The following is a 21314-nucleotide window of genomic DNA, read 5'->3' as shown; positions in this document are numbered from 1 at the left end:
TAAACTTTAGTTTCTTTGAATCTATTAGATCTTTGAATCTGTAGGAAGGAGAATGGAAACAAATCTGTCCCGTGTTTGTTAGGGCAGTCACCTGAGCAGAGAGACAGCTGATTTGGATACTGTCCTGCTATTTTATTTACTTGAGTTGAGACAAACACTCCTTGTCATTTAACATTTCATTTCTAAATTTCCTTTTTTGTTTTGGGGATTTTTGTGTTTTGGGTTTGTTTTTCAAGTAGTCAGAAGATACCAAAATTAGGGGGTTTTGTCCATTAAAACAAAAAAATTAAGTTCAGCTGGAAAAATTGGGGGGTGGGGGATATGTTTGCTTCTTTGAGGTTGGTGTTTTTTTCCAGATTTAGGTTGAAAACTCCATATCTGGAATATGGAAATATTTCCAGTAACATGTACACCTATGCTTTGTAAAATTGGTTTGGGATATTGGATATTTGATTATGGGATATTTAAAAAAAAAAGTAAAAGAATTGGCACTTTGCACAAAATACACAGTGACTTAACCTATACATGATTTAATGACATTATGTTTTGAAGAGTGTTTGTCAGTAGAATGTTGTCCCATGTTAGAAAACAGATTCAAAACAAGCAAGTGATTGTAGATACAAATGAGAAATTTAAAGTGATTACTTCTTCCTAATGCCTAATTAATTATATGTAGCATTATAAACAGGCATCTTTTTTAGGTATTTGTAGATTACTCAATTATTTCTTAGTCATTACATTTTTTTCATTATTAGTTATTATATATTATCAACAATATGCCTTTTTAGCACAGATATAAACACATTATTGTTTACAATCATCTTTTCTGGTAGAAAACATAAACTTTGACATTAACATTTTTTTTGGTAAAGTTTTCCCAAGTAGGGGTCTGGATTTTTTTATAGGTAAGTTTTAAATTATAGCTATCCATAGAATCAAAGCAAATGATGAAGATGTGTATGCGTGTTCTATTGTGTGAAGGAATAGACCATATTGTACCTCCTTTTCATGTGTGAACAAATATTTGAGGGTAGAGGAATAACTTGCCAGTATGGAAGCAAAAAAGAGCGTAGAAGGTACTTATCAGAATGGAGTATGTGGTTATTGCAGTTCTTTCATGATCTTTCTCTCAAATATCTGAGGTCAATTGCTTACTGGAGGCAGTCATGCTAGAACAGTACATACATAAATCAATTTAAGTTTCTAATACTTCCTTTGTCACAGTGTTATTGCTTAAGCAGAATAAGCACTAACACATATAAATGGTGTGATAATCGGACTTTTCTGGTATCCCTCTCTTTTGGAAATTAGAAAAGCACAAACAAAACCCCTCACATGCAAACCAACTCTATATTGAAAGTCATTTCATGTGTCAATTAATGTCCGAAATTTATTTCAAATTGCTATTGCATGCTTACAGTAAAATTTAAAAAGATGGGAGAGGCATTGATGGAAATAACTATACTAATTAGAAAATTCTGATTAAAATGGTTTTGCATAAGAGGCTTTTTTTTTAAATGTGATGTATAGAATTTATCTGTATACCCTTAAATATACACCAAAATAGGCCTTGCTGTATCTTCGAGTTAAAATTGCTCTTTCTAACTTATTATATTGACTAGAACTACACCTCTTCGCTTGGAGTTGGCTGAATTCATAGGATTATTGAAGTACCAAAAAACAGTGCAGAAAGTACTGGAAAATTTCGTGTACCTTCGTGGTATCTTTGAGTGTTTTTTAAAGCTACATATTTGCCCAAATTACCCATGATTCCATCAAAGACTATTGATATTTGTGGACACATTTCCATTTGTACAAGTCTTATTACAGTACCTCATACGACTTTTTATTGCTTTCACTATTTCGTGCACACTTAAATAATTCTGATACTTGTTGTGGGGAACATTTGCTTAATTTAAAAATTCTGCTTGGTCTGTGTGATTTCGTAGAACTTCAAAACAAATATGCAAAATGTTTATGTATGTAAGCACATGAAAGGAATCTCTACAATACAAAGTAAATTTTTTCCTTACTTTAGGGATGCAATGTCTGTCTTATTATGGTCTCGAGTTGGAACTTTACTTGCTGTTGGAACAACAAAGGGAAACTTACTTATATATAACCGTCAGACTTCTCGCAAGATTCCTGTTCTTGGTATGCATTGTTTTGAAACTAAGCTTGCACATGTGAAAGTGGAATTTTGCTAATATACTTAGATTCCTTTTTAGTTCTGTATATGAACATGCAAGACAAAAATGTGCTCATACTCAACTTGCATCTTCTGTATTGTGGTACTTAACAGAGCATTTTTATAGTTATAGGAAGTTAAATATATATATATACACATACCTTACACTGTCTCATGGGAAACTTGTGTTATCTTTCTTGCTTTACAGTTTGCAAAGGGTTTGTGTGGTTGTTCTTGTTGCTAAGTTACTTTTTCTTACCTGCTTAGAGTACCTCTGGGTAGAAAGGTTAAGGATATAGCACAGTCCTCAGAAATCTGGTGCAAAGAAATGGAAGAACAGGAGCCATGCAATCTTCCTATAAGATTAAAAGGCTTCCATCTGGGAGTAGAAGATTTAAAAATAAAATTACTCTTGAATTTGTAATTGCTCCGATAGTTTGTTTCACATTCTGCCAGTCTGTGTTTGAGTTGCCAAATAGAGCATATTTCCATCCCAGATTTTTTTTGTGGCTGTGTTCATTTGTGTTGTATAGATTTCTTTCTTTTTCAGGTAAGCACACTAAGCGGATTACTTGTGGTTGTTGGAGTACTGAAAACCTTCTGGCTCTAGGCGGTGAAGACAAAATGATTACTATAAGCAATCAGGAAGGGGATACTATAAGACAGGTAGTATTTATAACCCCATTTGATTTTAACGCATACATGAATATTCCTGGTTCCCGAGCCCAAGCTGGGACTTATGGGAGCTCATGCCTTTTCAATCCCGCTGCTTTCAAGGACAAGGAGTCTTTAGGAAACCTCGTGTAGAATGAGAGCGTATCTAAAGATCTGAGCCTCTATGTTATGCAATGGGATTTATTATATTAGAGTCTCTGCAATTCTTCTGTGGTTCTGCCTAAACGAGCTTCTCTCATCCTTGTTCCTGATCTGTATCTGTTACAGGAAGATCCTATGAGTGCAGTCTTAGGTTGACTTCCCCAGCAGCAGCACAGGACAGCTCTCACGTGACTGTTTATAAGGTCTTTAGGAAGTACTTTTAGTGTTGTTTTTGCTTTAGATTGGTTAAACAAAGATCCGGCCTGTGATGTGCAAGAATTACTTCTAGGCTGGACCTCCGTTGCATTGCTGAGAGGCTGATTCCAGTGCTTCTTCCAAGTACGCTCAGATTCTCTAATCAGGCATTCTGTTTGATTACATACATCACAGTCCTTCTGGGCAATGACAGTTGCTGCATAATGTGCAAATGAATATAATTCACTTTAATGAACAGTCTTTCACTCAAGATTTTTAAAGAAAAATCTTTCATAGTTCATCTCATATACTTCCATCTTTATGTCTGAAGATCACCACTGAAGAATACCCTAATAAATTTCTTAGGGTGTGTCTGTGGTTTAAGCTAGCTGGCTTAGGGAGTAGAAGCAGTGCAGCTGAGACAGCAGAGGCCTAAGCAAGACTTGGTTATGAGGTTTTGTAACCTCATATTGACTACAAAAGCAACTAGGTTGCTATCACTACCTAAACCAGATCAGTTATGTCCATATTAAAATGCATTATAAATGGTTAACCTGTATGCCTTATTCTCAGTCTTCCTTCTTTGAATTTGCATTGGAGTGACCTTATTTATACTGCTTCAGTTAGTACTGTCTATATAATATCATCTTCTTCCTCATCTGGGTCTTTCTTTCTGTATTTGTATTTCTAACTGTTTCCTAGATATTTTTTCAGTATATTCTGTGGTAACATGTCATTATGATCCAAACTGAGGCCATGTTTTCTCCAACTTTTTCTTAGTTTTGGTACTAAATGCAATAACAACTCTATCTACCTATCCTTAACACTTATAGGTACAGAGCAGGAATAATGTGATTATTTGTCATCAGTATTTGCTACATTAACTGTTGATCTTTCAATCTGAAATTCTTTCTTGCAGACCTCAGTGAGCTCAGATCCCAGTGATATGCAGTTCTCAGTTATGAAGACTGATGAAAGAATATCAACCAGGGAAAGCACAGTAAGAAATCAACACAAAATACTGCAAAAAGTGTTAATCTGATGTTGCAGGGTTTCTGCTAGCAGCCAGTGTGGACCAGGAAGCAGTTTGTTCCTCCTTGACTTAAAATTCGGTGTTGAAGATATTTTTTTTCCCCAAAACTTCCTTTAAAGTAAAGCCATACCCCTTTGTTCATTAAGGATGTGTTCATGAAAAGTGCAGCGGTTTGCAGTTCGACAGGTAACGGAGCAGTTTTGCAGTGGTAAGTAAGATAATAGATGGAGATGTGTGCAGAGACTTAAAGAAATACATACAATATAAATACAGAACAGTATATGCGATGTGGCAGGTGGAAATGGAGCAGGATTGTCAAAATTGCAGAAATGCTGCCTTTTAGAGGGCAGATTTTCAGCTGCCAGTTTTGGGAACAGATCACGGCTCTCTAGGTTTTCATCTTATGCAAACCTCAGCATCAATGAAACAAAAAGCCCTGGTGTCAGTCTTCTGGTGTGAGCATTATCCTGTCTCTGTCTAAGTGGCTACAGTTTCATTGTCTTCATCCTCTTTCTTGAATGAATCAAAGTCCATCGGATCAGTCAATGGTGAAGTACAGAAAAATGAAGTAATGATAACTGTTAGCACAGTATATTATTAAATGATCAGCAATGAAATACCAAGACAAGACATAGAAAATCCATGGATAGAAAGGTGGTATGGTGTTAGAATTTGTGCAAATCTATACACTTATACAACATAATCAAATTCTTACAGTTAGATTTAATCTATGGAGTATAGGTGTCAAGAAATAATTTTTCCCCATGCTTACACTGACAAGGACCTGTAGGAGTTTTTTGCCTCTCTGTGTGGAGTAAAATTTTTTCTACTTCCTAGTGAAATTTAATTAACAGATATTTTTAAAATATAGCAACTGAGGACTTCAGCCTTGATTTCTTCTGCTGCTTCCTGGGGCATGCAATAGCCTAGGCTTTGCAGGTTTTTTTATTACAGCTGTCGACTTTGCTGTAAAATGTTAGGGAACATTCTGTAATTTTGTAGTTTTTGGTGTTTGTGCTTGGATGGTCTGTCAGCAGCTCTAAACCATACAGCATTTATTGTCTAGGTGTCTGTTGTTGTGGGGGTGCTTGGCTTGATAATGATCCCAATTTGTTAGTTATGACATCAGAAGAAAAAAACCTCTGCAAGTTGAACCCAAATAAGTAGTACAAGAGTTAACATCTTGCCCTGCAACATAAAATAATTCCTGTAATTTCTTAGAAGAGTTTAAGAAGTAGCATTTCTTAAATACTTCATCATTAAGCTGCAATTGAATTCTAAGCAAACTGTTTTGAAAGTCAGAAAACGTATTTTATATATTTGGGGTAAGCTTGGGAATTATAGGTCGGGATTTGAGTATGCAATTCTGCATTCATGGATTTTGAGGTCATTACATGCCTTTTTCTCCTCAGTTTGAAAATACCAGCTTTTTATTTCATTCTTCCAGCTCTTATTTTAGGAATAAACCATTGTTTCCTTTTTAGACAAGTAGAGCTGGAACAGAAGGTAATGTAAAGTAAACTTGTAAATAGCCCTTCAAAGTATCTTTGTCAAAGAATAAGGTGAAACAAGCTGCTCCTCCTTTCTTTTCCTAAAATGAGTGTTTTACTCTTGCCTGACAATAGCACACACTCTAGTAACAAAAATAATCTTTTAAAAAAAACCCCAAAATTCAATCTGTCATCCACTATGAAGTCCCAACATCTCTGTGGGATTCATGAAGTAAAATGCACTCACCAAAACTGGAAATACTGCATGTTTAATATGCACTGGACAGGCTGTTTCTGTTGGAATTGTCGATGATTGATTGAAATCTCAGCAAGTTACTTGAGATAGCGGTGTTGTCTTACCTTCAACGTCCCAGATAAAAATTCTGTGGATCAAAAAACACATTGTAGTTCAAGTGAGAGTAGTCCAGCAGGGTCACTCCATGTGACCTGCTGCCTTTTCCTCCAAGGAAATGGAGCTGACAGTGCTTCTGTAGGGAAAAGTCTTGAATTTGAGGTGTGTGTTCTGCTGCACTTTCATTTAGATTTGTGAACCACTGGCTTACAAGGGGAACATCCTGAAAATCTCTTCCACTGTTGATAATGGTTCAGAATTCAGATCCATGGGATTCTTAAGGATTATTTAAAGTCCGAAATCTCATCTTTTAGTGAAGATGTAGGGCCTTATTTTAAAGTGATGCCATTCTTATCGAGTTAATTTTTCTTTTCATTCATTGGCAGGTAAGTGTAGTGGTCGGCAAGAAGACTCTCTTTCTTTTTAATTTGAATGATCCTGATAACCCGATTGATCTGAAATTTCAGCAGCCTTATGGCAATATTGTAACCTACAGATGGTGAGCAGAACTTTCTTAATGAAGTATTCTAGTGTTAACAAGCTGAAGATTTTCCCAGTAGTTCTGATAAATGCTGGAAATGAAATCATGTATCCCTTGCTTACACTGGATTTTTGTTGGATATATTGTAGCCTTTTTATTAATTCTTTTCCAAACACAAAGAAGTATACATTTTGTAATTGTTTTACTTGACAATTCAATGACTATAAAAGCAGTATTTTCAAATATAATTGCTGTTGGTATGCTCAGCTTTAGAGCGCTAATACTGTTGCTGTCCTGACAGTAGATTAAACTGAGGGGTTTATATTTTTTTTTCTGTTTGGATGAGTAACTGATGAAAGAGTTGTATCCTGCAGGTAGTTTGTTGGTTTACAAAGCTGTGTGATGTTCTTGTAGCCTCCCTGCTATGTAATCCAATTGGTAACGTTCCTTTGAAGAAATCCCAAGCTACAAGTTTCAACTCTCTACCCAAAAAGTAGCTGTACTGTTTCTGTATCTTTTGAATCATAACACCCTGTCTTTTAATGCCTGTTCAGTCAACATGGAATTGACATTTATCCCTTTACACTACAACTGTGTAAGAAGACCTACCTGTAGATATACGCTTCTGAATTTATGGCCACATGTCTAGCATGTTTCCCTTGCAATGATTTTTTTCCAACTAAGCTGATGAAATATTGTCTGAATTCATCCTTACCCGCTGTAACTATTTCTGCTTTAACCTCGTTATTTCTACCTGACGCTATGAAAAGTAAACAAACTATTCACAAATGCAGATTGTAGCTTTGATAATGCCACTGTGTTTGCAGAAGTATGCCTTAAGGGCACAGTGACTGCCATTACTATTTTTAGCATAGCTGTCATGGGACCAAGTCAGCCAGAACCTTGAAATGGAAGTTTCCATCTTCTGGCATGCTTATTTCAATGAAGATACCAGAGATCTTTCGCCTGGCATCACTGCCATGTATGCAGCTTGCTGAAAGTAAAGTGGCATTATAGAATGTAGTAGAGAGACTAAAGATGACTTATGAGTGAACTCTGGACACAAGCATGTTTTTGTCCTTTAAGAATCTTTGGTTGTTTTTCCTTTAATCTATTTTGTACTGTATTGTTCTATATTATATATATAACTTCCCATAATTTGATTATTTTTCCTATTCTTTAATAGGAAGCAGTGACAGGTACCCCAGTAGTCTGAAAGAAAATGCATTTTGCATATTGCATAAATAGATCTTTTCTTAATTGTGTTTTTTGGGTTTTTTTTTTAACAGGTATGGTGATGGCTACATTATGATTGGTTTCTCACGAGGGTGTTTTGTAGTCATTTCTACACACATTCGTGAGATAGGTCAAGAAATCTTTCAAACTCATAATCATAAGGATAATCTAAGCAGCATTGCTATATCACAGTCATTAAACAAAGCGGCATCATGTGGAGACAATTGGTAAGGGGTGGTTTTTATACATAAAGAATGGAATTAATTTGACATAACTTTAGCTGTTAGGCATTAAAGCTAGGCTCCCTAAGGCTTCAAGGCTCCCTAAGAAGTCAGTGCAGAGAAGGTGAGATGAATTGCTGTGTGGAACTGCCTCTCTGCCTAAAGTTAGGAGAAGCTAATTTTGACCAAAATCTCTGCAATTGTGATTAACTTTATTGTAACTAATTGTAAACAAACAAACAAACAAAAAACTTTGATAGAGATTATTCCTTTTGATTCTTTCTTTTTCTACTATGTTACTTGGCTACAAAAATGTCCAAATTTCTTTACTATGATTTATCAATTGGACATAAACATCTGCTTAGCAATAGGAGGACAATTCATTTAAAGCTGTACTGCATATGCTGATGTCCTGATATCCTCTTCCCTGGTATTCAGTCTTACCTACAATCTAGACAAAAGTATAAATGTGTAAGCAATTAAGGAAAAAAAATAGTTAGAGAGACTGGAGTTTTTCCAAATTATGTTGTGCATCTGATAGAATATGATTGTGGGAGTCAGACTGTTCTTTTTGTCCTCAGTTGTGTGTATGACCTTAACAGACTGCTGATTTATGACACTTGCATATCAAGAGTGGTATCACTATGGGCAAAACATGGTGCAACTTCAAGCACTTCAGCTATTGTACAATAAATATTATTTCTTTAATGGCTTCTTTAGCATATATTGAGTAACATGACAGCATAAATAAACTCTCACTCTGTCCCTTTTTATGTGAAGCACCATTAAAAGGTAGTTTTTTGCATGTGTTTTAAGCAGTATTTTTTCATCTGGAGTGTGTATTTAACCTAACCTGGATTGTAACTGGTCAAAAGGGAATAATAGTGTGTGTTTCCCACCCCTGAGTTCTTTCGAATAGGACGAGTTGTGCCTTTTCCTCAAATTTTATTTCTCTGAGCAAATCGTTTTGTACAGTGATAGTGATAAGCTATTTAGAGTGGTGGATAACAATGAGTGTGTGTTGCTCTTTAGGAAACGGACGGCATTTTGCATTTACCCCCTATTTTTTGCTCCATTAGGTTGCCTTGATTGGGTTGGGTTTCTTTCAGTTTATGACGACTGAGATTTATATTAGTGAGAATGACTGTTTGTTTTTGTTCTAGCATTAAAATCCATGATCTGTCAGACCTGAGAGAAATGTATGCCATAATAAACTTGGATGATGAAAACAAAGGTATGCTCACAGTCTCCATGAGGATAGAAGTTTTTACAAATTAAGTAAAACAGAATTTTAGTGGTGACTCTGTTTAGATGAGTGAAAGTACTGTTGTTGGAAAAACTGTAAATATAGAATTCATCATAAGTTCCTTCTTTCCCAACTTGTATTTATTAGGTGACCCATAGCAAAATGGGAACATACTTTATTTTATCTGTTCAAAGCGTAGAGAAGTACAGATCTCAGAATACTTGATCAGTTAGTGTTGCAGTTTTTTGAATCTGTAATACAGTATATTCAGATTACTGAAATAGTATACTTCACTGGTTTCTGCTTCTTTACATGTATTTTTTTTGGTGGATGAAGTTCTTCTGTGCTTTTCAGCATCTCTTGTACTAACACATGATACTTAATCTGTTCTCATCCTGATGTACAGGATTTGTGCCTATGGCTTCCAGAACATTGTTACAAGACTATGTTCTTGGGTAATGAGTTACCACCATTATCTCCTCTTGTAGTGTCTGTAAATACTTCAGTTATTGTGAAGTCTTCATTCTTAGGAAAATGCTAAATTAGTAAATTACGGTTTTGGTTTGAGTGATTCCAGTTAATCTTGGAATTATATTAATTGGTTATGTTTGAGTACGTTAGTACATATATTCCTAGCACTTTCACATTTTAAGGCAAAATAATTGTTTCTTGATTTCAGTAGTTAAAGAAAGGATTATTTGTTGTTTTGCAAAACCTTGTGAATGTTTTAGGTGTAGATCAGCTGGCTTGGACAGATGATGGACAGTTGTTGGCAGTATCTACACGAAGAGGATCCCTCCATGTTTTCTTGACAAAGCTTCCCATTCTTGGAGATGCTTGCAGTACACGGCTTGCATTTCTCACTTCTCTTCTTGAAGTTACTATAGCAAATCACGTGGAGAGGGTATGATAACCTCTTTCTTTTAAACTTCGTTTAGATATAAGTGAAGTTAGTATTAATAGTGGATGAAAATTGTTTTGTTTTGTTTTCTTACAGGAACCACCAGTCACAGTCTCTGTTGAAGTAGAGCCCAGTTTTGTTGCTATTGGTGTTTATCATTTGGCTGTAGGAATGAACAATCGGGCTTGGTTTTATGCACTTGGAGAGAATAGTAAGCATAAATTTACTTTTCCTAGAACTACTGCATCATTGTGTCTATTTTATGAATTCAGTGGTGTCTATTTTATGAATTCAGTGTTGTGTTCAGCAGTTCTGGACTTTCCACATTGTACAATAACAACTTGAATTGCCATATGGTGCTGTTAGGACTGGATAGTGATCTTCACAGAGTGAAGCACTTATGACAAGGCATTGTAAATAACAGAAATAACACTTCAGGTTCAGGATATTGGTAATGAAATGCAGAATGTTTCTTTTATGTTTGGGTTTGTTTTTTTTTTTTTCAGATCATGTTGTTAACCAGTGAAGGACTTTTAGGCTTTTGAAACGTTACTTTACCATTTCTTTAAATACTAAGTCTGGCAAAGTACTTGGGGACTATATGATCAGAGGGTTTAAATTCTCAGTTTGGTAGATGTTCATGTTGTTTGTGGGGGGGAAGGTAAAATTGGTTATGCTATGTCCAAATTTTAGACAGTGGATTTAAAGCTTTCATGTCTCTCTAAGCATCACCTTTTTGGACTAATAATAAATTAATCAAAACTGTAGGAACACTAGTCAGAGTTGCACAGAAAAGGAGTTTCTTTTGTACTTTCTAACCAGTTCTCTTACTGCTAAGTACTCTCTTTACATGTGACTTGGCCCCTCTCTGCTTAGTTTTGAGTTCTTCACCTCTGATTACTCAGCTGCAAATTTAGATAATGGTAAGTGAAGACCTATACAAAATCAAAATATTTTTACCTTTTCTTTTCTGTTTGAATTCTTTAGATGTAAAAAAGCTTAAAGATATGGAGTACCTGGGTACAGTAGCAAGTATGCACCTTAATTCCGATTATGCTGCTGCTCTTTTTGAGGGTAAAGTCCAGTTGCATATGGTAAGAGCTGTGGCAATTTGGAGTGCTGAACTGATGAGTTGATTTAAGCTGAACAAGTTAATGTAATTTTTAAAATGAAGAGAAATGGAGATAAAAAATAAAAATTCTTTAGATATTTTTTGCTGTCTAATTAAAATATAAAGCTGAGTTCTGTATATAAATATAAAGCTGTCTGAGAAAGACAGCCTAGTCTAGAACAGGTGAAGAAAAAGTGTCGTCTTGTGAACTATTTAACAAGTTTTATTTTAAAAAATCTCTGTGGGAATGTAACAGAAGCAGATGCTGTTTTTTTAAGGGATGCACATGCAAGTTTGTTTTCATATAATTTCCTTTATAGTTTGATACAGGCAAAAACTATGATACCTCATTGTTAACAGTAAAAACTTTTCAGTTCATTCTATTCTTTATATTTAGATAGAAAGTGAAGGTTTGGATGCTCAGGAAGAACGAGAAACTCGACTCTTCCCAGCAGATGACGATAAATATCGAATTTTGTGCCATGCTTTAACTAGTGACTTCCTCATATATGGTACAGATGTGAGTATTGCTTCTGTTTTTAATAATCTTTTTAGATGGAATATATTTCTATCTGAATTATTTGGATTATTACTCATATTTTTAGCAAAAAATTTGTGCTTCTGAGAAGTTTACAGTTGATTATTTTCTATGCAATAACTTTACGCAAATACAGGCAAAATTGCATCCAGCTTCCTTTACTGTTGCATTTATATGAGATGCATTGGCAGGAGGGTTAAATTTCGCTTTTACTAGTGTTTGTTGCAAAGCACTGATTTTAATAGCAGAATTTAATTCTATTGCAGTAGTAAGAGGGTTGGCAACCAAATTGTCTTTCAGATGTAAGAAAAAACCTAACACTTGCCTTGCAAATTTGTTGATTAGGTGGTGATGTGATAGGTGTGGGCAAAAAGGTAATGAGGTAAACTACTATGATAGCATAAATGGAAGTCTTTGACTTATTATTGAAACCTTTGCCCGAAGAGAAATCTTTTAGGTGTTTCAACAAAGATGGGAATTAGGATGGCACTGAAGAAGGATGTAAACATGCGATGGATTTTTCCAGAGATTTTCCTTTTGCATGAGGGGCAGTTTCTTTGCTTTTAGTATTTTCTGGCACTGGGAATAGAGGGCACATTTGGCATTGCAGTATTATGCTCTTTGTGACAGAAACTGATGTATTGACCTTCCAGAGGAAAGGCAGAATCATTATCTCTGGTGTTATCACTGGTTTAATAACCTGAGCGGTTTTGCAGCAGTTGAGGATTTTCCTACCTCCTTAGTACCTAAACTGGTACTGATGAATTTGAAGTACTAAATTCACAACTGATCAATTTGATGTGTGCAAATTTTACAGTTGACTTCAAAAGCTGCCTTTTACTTTCAGTCTTCTTTGTGCGACACTGATTGAAATGTAGCGTTAATCGCAAATCAGTTTGGTTGCTTTTCTCCCCTGAATTAGGTACATCTGTTCTTAAGAATGTGTGGTTCTTCCTTGGAGGCAAATTTTTCAGCTTGCTTTGAAGGCTGAGCTTCTCTCAGCAACGTGGCAGGCATTTCCCTTGTTCAGAGAACTGCACAGTAAATATAGCTTGTTTCCAGAAAGCAGAGTGAGATAAACAACAAAAACAACAGAAAATCCCGCAAATCTCCAACTCCTTTCTCTACCCCCCAAAAAAGCTTCAAGTTTTCCTATCCTTCCCAAAACCAGCTGTCAGTGAAGAAAGAAGACAAAAAAATACCTGGAAGTGTTTTTCTTTAAACACTTTTCATGCTCAGCACTCTTAAGATAATTAACTTGTTACTTGCCACTTCCTGATGTCATTATTAGCTTTTTCTGTTATTTCTCATTAGACTGGAGTTATTCATTATTTCTACATTGAAGACTGGCAATATGTGAATGAATATCGGCATCCTGTCAGTGTGAGAAAAATTTTTCCAGATCCTGGTGGAACCAGATTGGCTTTCATAGATGACAAAAGTGATGGCTTTGTCTATTGTCCAGTAAGTTAGTGTGGGATACCCATACAATTATATTTACAAGCAGGCTTTTCAACTATGTAGTACTTTTAATAGTGAAAGAAGAAGCTTTTGTCACTCCCAACATGTATGCTGGTAGGAGAAATTGCCAAGGAGGCTTGAAGATAACTTAATGGTAATGTAAGGAAATAAAATCCGTCATATTAGATCAGGACAATTTCATTATATTAAATTCCTGATCAGTAGTTTTCAGAAATGTGTATTTTTGTATTCAGATAGAGATATTGAGCCCATTAACAAGCACTGCCAGTTCCACTGCCTCTCCCCATTCCTTTTTTATAAGATAAATAAATAACATTCAGATAATGCGCATTTTCTCCATTTACTTCCCTTCTGAATTAAACTATTATGTTATTCAGAGTCACTGCTTACAAGAAAACTTTTTCTTAATACAGTTTTCATATTTCTGCATTACTTACATTCTTTTTTTATTTTTAATCATAACCATGATTAATATTTTGTTTGTCTACTTAGTCACTTGCTACTAGTGATTTTATTTTTGCATTATTTGTAGGTAAATGATAGATTATATGAGATTCCAAATTTCTCACCAACTATTAAAGGAATCCTGTGGGAAAACTGGCCAATGGATAAAGGTGTTTTTGTTGCTTTTGATGATGATAAAGTGTACACTTACGTTTTTCATAAGGATGCCATTCAAGGTACTGTAAATACTTTTAAAAACTTACTCTTTCAGTTAATAAAGTAAAACATGTTCTGTGCCTTCATTTGTCTTCAATTTTTTCATAAATGCATATAAAAATAAATAATACAACAGAAGTTTTGAATTGCAACTCATGAATAGAAAGCTAGGTGCTCTGTAGGTTTCTCTGTAAAGCTCCAACAAGGCATTTTGGTTTTAACTCCCTAAGCTTCTTGCTATTACAATCTTTTGTCTGAAATTTACACCCTGTGCTTCAGTTATATTTTGAAACGTTGTCGCAGTTTAACCCCAGCCAGCAACTGAGCCATTTGCTCACTCCCTCACGGTGGGTTGGGGGAGAGGATCGGAAGAGTAAAAGTGAGAAAACTCATGAGTTGAGATAAAGACAGTTTAATAGGGAAAGCAAAAGCCGCGCACACAAGCAAAGCAAAACAAGGAATTCATTCACCACTTCCCGTCGGCAGGCAGGTACTCAGCCGTCTCCAGGGAAGCAGGGCTGCATCACGCCTAACAGTTACTTGGGAAGACGAAGACAGAACTCTGAATTTCCCTCCCTTCCTTCTTCTTCCCTCAGCTTTATATACTGAGCATGACGGCATATGGTATGGAATATCCCTTTGGTCGGTTGGGGTCAGCTGTCCCAGCCGTGTCCCCTCCCAAATTCTTATGCACCCCCAGCCTCCTCACTGATGAGGTGGGGTGAGAAGCAGAAAAGGCCTTGACTCTGTGTGAGCACTGCTCAGCAGTAATGAAAACATCCCTGTATTATCAACACTGTTTTCAGCACAAATCCCAAACACAGCCCCATACCAGCTGCTATGAAGGTTAACTCTATCCTAGCCAAAACCAGGACAAATGTTCCTGAGAAAAATCTTAGGATGAGGGGGACACAACTTGTATTCACTTACACTGTTAACCAAAATTGTAATCATACCAATTTCTGTATTTGTTACAGAGAAATGTTAAGAAATTTACCTACAAACATTTGGAAAATTACCGTAATAGTTTAGAAGATGTAAGTTATGTATATTTACTTTAAAAAAATGCACTGTACAGTAGATGGTAACTAGCAGAATTCGAGACCTTGAATTAATGCCCTGCAGATCTACATTACTTCAGCTGTGACTGCTTGCTACACTTTTTATCATGTAGGGATTTTGAAAATTACATCATTTTTTTCTTCCTTATCTTTGAATCTAGGATCCAAGATCATTTTGGCAGGTGGCACGGAAGTACCCTTTTCCCATAAACCTTTGTTGTTGTATAATGGAGAATTAACTTGTCAGACTCAGAGTGGGAAGACAAACAATATCTATCTAAGCACTCACAGTTTCCTTGGCAATCTGAAAGACTTTGGACCTAATGAGCTGACACAAATGCTTACTCAGACTTTAATGCTGAAAAGGTATATCTGTATTTTAATTATATTGTGTAAATTGTTTTCTTCTGTGCTTATAGCTCAATACAGCATATCCTGGTGATTTAAGAATGTCATGCTGAATATTGATAAATTACATTGATCCATGAGTCTGTGTAGCTGTCTATGCAGACCAGACAAAATAAGTGACACAGTGGTGCTTTATTTGTTTTTCCACTGTCAAGTAAAAGCGAAAGTAATTTTTTTCAAGACTGATTGGGGGGTTCTATGACACTGGCTCTTCCAAAACTGGCTGAAGGTGCTTCTTGCATACACTCCTCCCACTGTAATGAAGCAATTCAAAATCAGTATAATGGAAAGAATTCCAGAGTATGGAAAGCAGATGGCCTGAAAAAGTGTGGTAGAAACAGAATCGCAAGTTATGCATTTGTATTTCTCCTTTCTTCCTGACACATCTCTCTCTCTATGGCTTAGAAATAAATGCTTTTTATGTTTAAGAAAAAGTAGTATTAAGAAAAAAATGTGTTGAGAGGGAATTTTATGTACGAGTAATACTAGTTTTAAATGCGTTTTACCTTCTGTAGGTTTTCTGAAGCATGGGAGGTGTGCAGACTTCTGAATGACCAGTCTGGTTGGAATGAGCTGGCCAAAGCTTGCTTACATCACATGGAGGTGGATTTTGCAATACGTGTTTATCGGACATTTGGTAATGCTGGGATGGTGATGTCACTAGAGCAAATAAAGGTAAAATGTAAAGTCCCTTTTAAATAGGAAATACGGTGATTTAATTCATCTTTAAGAATTGCTGAATTCTTATTTTTGTGGAGATTTGGGTTTTTTTCAATAGAAGGTGAATTATTTTCAAGGGAGTTAATAATTCTAGAGGAGAAAGTGTCCAAACTGCATAACTCTTGCTTGATTTTCTCTTGAAGTGGTTGCAGTCTCTACTGGAATGCACAACATACCTTTCTGTATTTGCTTGAGAGCAGCAGAATGTATTTGTGTCTCGGGCAATTGAGAGACATGAATTTTTTTTCCTTTGTTATTTTTGAGAAAATATTTGAGACCACTATTTTTATTTTTAAGTAATTTTAAAAAAACAGATTACAATTATACACCTAAAAGTGTGCATGAAATAGTGCTTTAAAAGTATACTTCTGCAAATTGCTGATTTTAGGCAATGTTAGCCATAGCGACTTTAAGCTACAATAAGAAAGCAAGGCTTTTTCTGGTTTGTAGAATCTAAGACACATGATTGTAAAATATAGGGATGTTTTGTTTTACTGTGCTTACTAGATTACGCTACTTACAACAATTTTTTTTTTCTTTTGGACTACTTTTGCACCTATTACGTCTTTTTACAGGGAATAGAAGACCACAACCTTTTAGCAGGACATCTTGCCATGTTTACTAATGATTTTAATCTGGCTCAGGATTTATATCTGGCATCCTCATGTCCTATTGCTGCACTTGAGGTATTCATTTAAGATATGTAAATTTTTTCTGCTGTTTTCATTTCCACCTTAATGTTGGAATATTTTACCTCCTGATAATTCCGCTCTTTTACGGTTTTGTTCTTGCCATTGTGTGACTGACAGACATTTTTTTAGGATGAATGTCTCTCTCAAATTGTCTGAAGCTTTCTAGAATACTAGCTCTATATTTGTATTTAGAATAATACAAAGTTTGCTTTAGAATTCAGAATTTGATACTTGATCAGAAAATGTTACTGTTCTTTGTTAATAGATGCGAAAAGACTTGCAACACTGGGACAGTGCACTTCAGCTGGCTAAGCGTTTGGCCCCAGATCAAATCCCTTTCATATCAAAGGAATATGCAATGCAGCTTGAATTCACGTAAGTTCTCCTTTAAAGTTGCAGTATAAGGCTATTAAACCAATACTCATGCTGACTAGAAGAACGTAGAATTGAGATACTTCAGCTGACTGCATTGCTGAGGGAGGATTCTGTGAGGTCCTGCAGCTATAATATGAGGAAGAGTAGTTTTGTAAGGAATACTTCATGCTAGAGACCTATGTTAGCAAATAATAAGTACTTTTGATTAATTTCAGTGTATCTGTCTTCTTTTCAACTGCTGGGTCCACTATCTAATCATCTAATAAATACATACTTGTTGCAGACAAGTGCTTGGAAAATAGACAAAGTTCACACCATTTAACACTTCTTAAATTGGACGAAAGCCTTGCCTTTTGCCTGTCTTTCCTTAAATGCCCAGTAGCCTTCATTGTCTTACATATTTTAGGTAGAAGAGTGTCAAATTTCAAGGCCTCCAGTCCCTGAAAGAGAAGTTATTAATCGTTTGCCATGATTTTAAAGTCTGTTTTATAGCTAATTCTTCACAGATGAAGTCTGGTCTGTTTAAATGTCTAAACCTAGAGAAAAACTTGTATCTACTAATAGAGTTTTTAGACAACTCGTTCCCCCTGATAGTGTCCCTGGCACTGAGAGAGGACACTTGTTGGGTCATAGAAAGGAAGGAACAGAGGTGATTGAAGCAATGCGATCGTCTGTAACTTGAGTTCTGAATGTACTTAAGGAAAAAAATTACCTTTGTTTTTATGTTGCAAAAATTCTAAATAACTTTAGAAGGTTAGTTTCGTTTATCTTCCAGAAAAAAATATGTGGAAGTAGAGATGACATTATTGAGGTGTATTGTGCAGAGAGATTCTTTGCCTGTCTTTCAAGGGAGGTTTATTGGTCTCAGTATAAAGGAATTGAAAGACTGCCTCTTTGACTAATAGCTTGATAAAGTGCACGGGAAGTGCCATGACATACTGTGTAACTGTCCATCTTTTGCATACCTCACATCCTTGTATGGAGCCGTTATGTCTAAAGCAAGACAGATACATACATAATCTGTGTGGTAGGAAGGTAACCATTTCTTCCTGTTAAAAATATTCTTCCATATAACTTCCAGTTTTCTTTTAGGGGTGATTATATTAACGCTCTAGCACATTATGAGAAGGGAATCACTGGAAACAATAAGGTAATTCCTTTTTAGTAATGATAGCATTTGTACTATTATACTGCATCTTAAGTTGTCATGTTTCAGACTCACTTGAATTCAGATATTTTTTTATTCGGCTCTAAATCTACATGACTGTTGCTTTTGGGATATTAGTCTTTGCACTTACTTTTAATATACGGAATGATGTTTTCTCTAGGTATAAAGCAGTATGGTCGTTGGACTAACATGGCATAACTAGACTTAAGGTTTTATAATTTCAGCAGGTTTATAATAGACATGCAAATGTCAGAGAAAATACTGCTAGGATTTTCATTGCTGTAACAACAGTCCTAATTATTCCTTCTGTTCTTTAATGAATTGTTTTCTATATAAAGACAGGCAAGGATTGTGTTAGAAAATAAACACCATAATCAGTAGATCTGCCCTTATTCTGCCATTATTTCCCCTAATATTTGCAAAATATCATTATGAAGCAGCGTAGATGATAATAGCGGAACATAATAGGAGAAATAGCAATGTTTTCTGAATTCAAGCCACTTGGCTTTATGAAACATGGCCGTACCACCATCAAAGTGAAACAAAACAAAGGAAATAACCTGCTTGTAGTTTCTCTTTTTCTCTACTGTTGGTTTTGGAGGAAAGAGGAGAGTAGAACTGAGCTGTCTGTAAAAAAGGTTCTTCTCATGTATACTTGGTCTGGACAGATCTTGTAAGTAAAATGTGAAAATTAAAGACAAAGCTTAAGAAGGAAACTAAGCTGAGTTCTTCTAAATAAGTGAAAGCTAGAGCTAGGCAAGAATTTTGAGACAAAAATTGATTTAACTAAGTCCATGTAATTTTGTGGTAATTTGTTTCAGTGGTTGGTTACTGTAGCTTTTGTGACCTGATTATTTCTGATGCATAGTGTATAGCAACTGCTTTTCATTTGATTGTCAATACCAGGAACATGATGAAGCTTGTCTTGCTGGAGTGGCTCAGATGTCCATTCGAATGGGAGATATCCGTCGAGGGGTAAATCAGGCCATTAAACATCCCAGTAGGTTACTAAAAAGAGACTGTGGAGCTATTCTGGAGAGTATGAAGGTATTAAAAAGAGTTGATAAAGCTAAGGCTGAACATGTGAATTCATTAACCTGTTTATTTGTAATCTTAATTTAGAAATTTTAATGCTTTCCAATATTGTAGCAATTTTCAGAAGCTGCTCAGCTGTATGAAAAGGGACAATATTATGACAAGGCAGCATCAGTATACATCCGGTGTAAAAACTGGTAAGTACAGGTTTCAGGGAAGTGTTACATTTCAGAGGACTTGCTGTGGTGCCCTTTGGAAAGGAACGATTCTCTGAATACCACAAATGTCTCATTAATTATGTTTCATTGATTATATTGTTCCCTCCCCCAAGCTTAAACAAGAACAGTGTTCTCTCACAAGCTTATGTTGCTTTAAATATAGTCTTACTGTAAATAGAAGATAATCTTCCTTTTTTCTTTTTTTTGTGTTACGTTTAAAGTTACCTAAAGTTTCATGTGTGTATGCACATGCACACGCGCACACTGGATTTGGTCATTTTATTCATGTAGCTACTGCTTAGTTCATTAAATTTCTTCAGTTACAAAATACATAACTGAGACCAAATATTCAGACAGTTGGAAAAGATTCCAAGTTGCTGATTCAAGTGGAGTCTGTATCATGAATAGTCAAAATCACTGTCATTATGTTCAATACATTTTTAATTTTTTTAAGTGAATTTGATAATTGTCAAGTTTCTGGTGGAAAAGTACAATTTACTGAGAGACCTAAGGGATTAATTCTTGCCTAATTACATTTTAAGGACTTTTAATATTAACTGTTTGGAGCAGAGATCAGAAAGATCCCTCCTCTTCCATACGAGTGCTCTAAAAATTAGGTTGGAATATTGTGTTCATATACTAAGGAAAACTTTATTCCATCATAGAAGTGTCAGTGACATCAGAACAGACCAAGAGAAACACTTTGTTAAATAGGGTAGCTTGAATATAGTGATAGCCTTGGTTTGGAAAGTGGGAGGAACAAGCTTTGTTTACTCTAGCAGAAGGAGGTTCAGTTTGGGGGGTGCTCTATCTTTTAGACGGAGAGGTGAGATTTAAGGTCAGCCTCTCTTCAGCCTCTCCTTTCCTTTTTCTTGAAAGGCCCACTGCTTACTTTGGTGGCTTTTGTAGATCATATCACCACGTGCAACTCCTAAAGCTAGATTTATGGAAGGACTGCCATAGTTCTGTGTGCTTCCACACTCTACTGTTACGGATGATGTTGCTCAGAGAATCTGATTCTAATTGCCTAGAGTCCTCTGTACAACCTGCGTCCTGGAGTAATCACAACTGCACCTGTACTGGTGGTCTTTTGCACTCTTTTGCACATTCTTTCAGGTTACAGTTTTAATAGCGTGCTGCCTCTGTAGATTAATTAGAGAATACCGGAGGTAAATATTGTTGGTCTGGCACTACTTATGCTCGTACATCTCAAAAAAGAGAAGATACTGTACTTCTTTAAGCCTGTATATTTGTGAAGCAGTCTATAATTTCCAGTTCTTACATCTATAAAGTGCAGCTTTTTGAAAATACTAAAGTGCCTTCAAAGCTTATACATTATGTTCAATTACTTCTTTTTTATCATCCTTTTCAGTGTCGATATAAATCTGCCTGTTCTACTGGAGAAAGTTTTAAACCAGATATATTTATTAAAGAAATATTATTTTGTCTTACTAGGGCAAAGGTTGGTGAACTTCTTCCTCATGTTTCATCTCCAAAGATTCACCTACAATTTGCAAAGGCCAAAGAAGCAGATGGCAGGTTTGAATGCTTATCTTTTTTTATAAAACATGTTGTTATTATTAGTGTTGTTATGATTGTTATTATACATTACTCTCTTTGTAAAATGAATTAAAGGACAAACTTTAAATTTTGCATAAAACAGCCTTGTGAAAATGGATTCTGAAAT

At 35.6% G+C, this 21314-nt stretch overlaps 1 protein-coding gene across 1 annotated transcript in view; it reads left to right on the top strand.

The window, feature by feature from the left end:
- Nucleotides 1-2797: 2797 nt before the first annotated feature.
- The window catches only part of WDR19 (WD repeat domain 19), a gene marked incomplete at its 3' end in the record, with an annotated part of 39015 nt that continues 20498 nt past the window's right edge, over nt 2798-21314 (top strand). Inside the window, exons 1-19 of the mRNA XM_081999496.1 lie at nt 2798-2854; nt 4119-4199; nt 6461-6573; nt 7845-8018; nt 9176-9257; nt 10001-10162; nt 10256-10370; nt 11147-11253; nt 11668-11790; nt 13123-13272; nt 13823-13970; nt 15173-15377; nt 15935-16094; nt 16715-16825; nt 17097-17206; nt 18299-18356; nt 19281-19421; nt 19524-19606; nt 21083-21166. Of these exons, the coding sequence (XP_081855622.1) occupies nt 2813-2854; nt 4119-4199; nt 6461-6573; nt 7845-8018; nt 9176-9257; nt 10001-10162; nt 10256-10370; nt 11147-11253; nt 11668-11790; nt 13123-13272; nt 13823-13970; nt 15173-15377; nt 15935-16094; nt 16715-16825; nt 17097-17206; nt 18299-18356; nt 19281-19421; nt 19524-19606; nt 21083-21166 (2249 nt within the window). The 5' untranslated portion in view covers nt 2798-2812. The remainder of the gene's footprint in view (nt 2855-4118; nt 4200-6460; nt 6574-7844; nt 8019-9175; nt 9258-10000; nt 10163-10255; nt 10371-11146; nt 11254-11667; nt 11791-13122; nt 13273-13822; nt 13971-15172; nt 15378-15934; nt 16095-16714; nt 16826-17096; nt 17207-18298; nt 18357-19280; nt 19422-19523; nt 19607-21082; nt 21167-21314) is intronic.

Source organism: Phaethon aethereus (genome assembly GCF_964289735.1).
Source record: "Phaethon aethereus genome assembly, chromosome: 4".
In the NCBI taxonomy this organism is placed as follows: domain Eukaryota; kingdom Metazoa; phylum Chordata; class Aves; order Phaethontiformes; family Phaethontidae; genus Phaethon; species Phaethon aethereus.
Note: the sequence above shows the minus strand (reverse complement) of the source record. Positions and strands in the feature narration are given on the sequence as shown.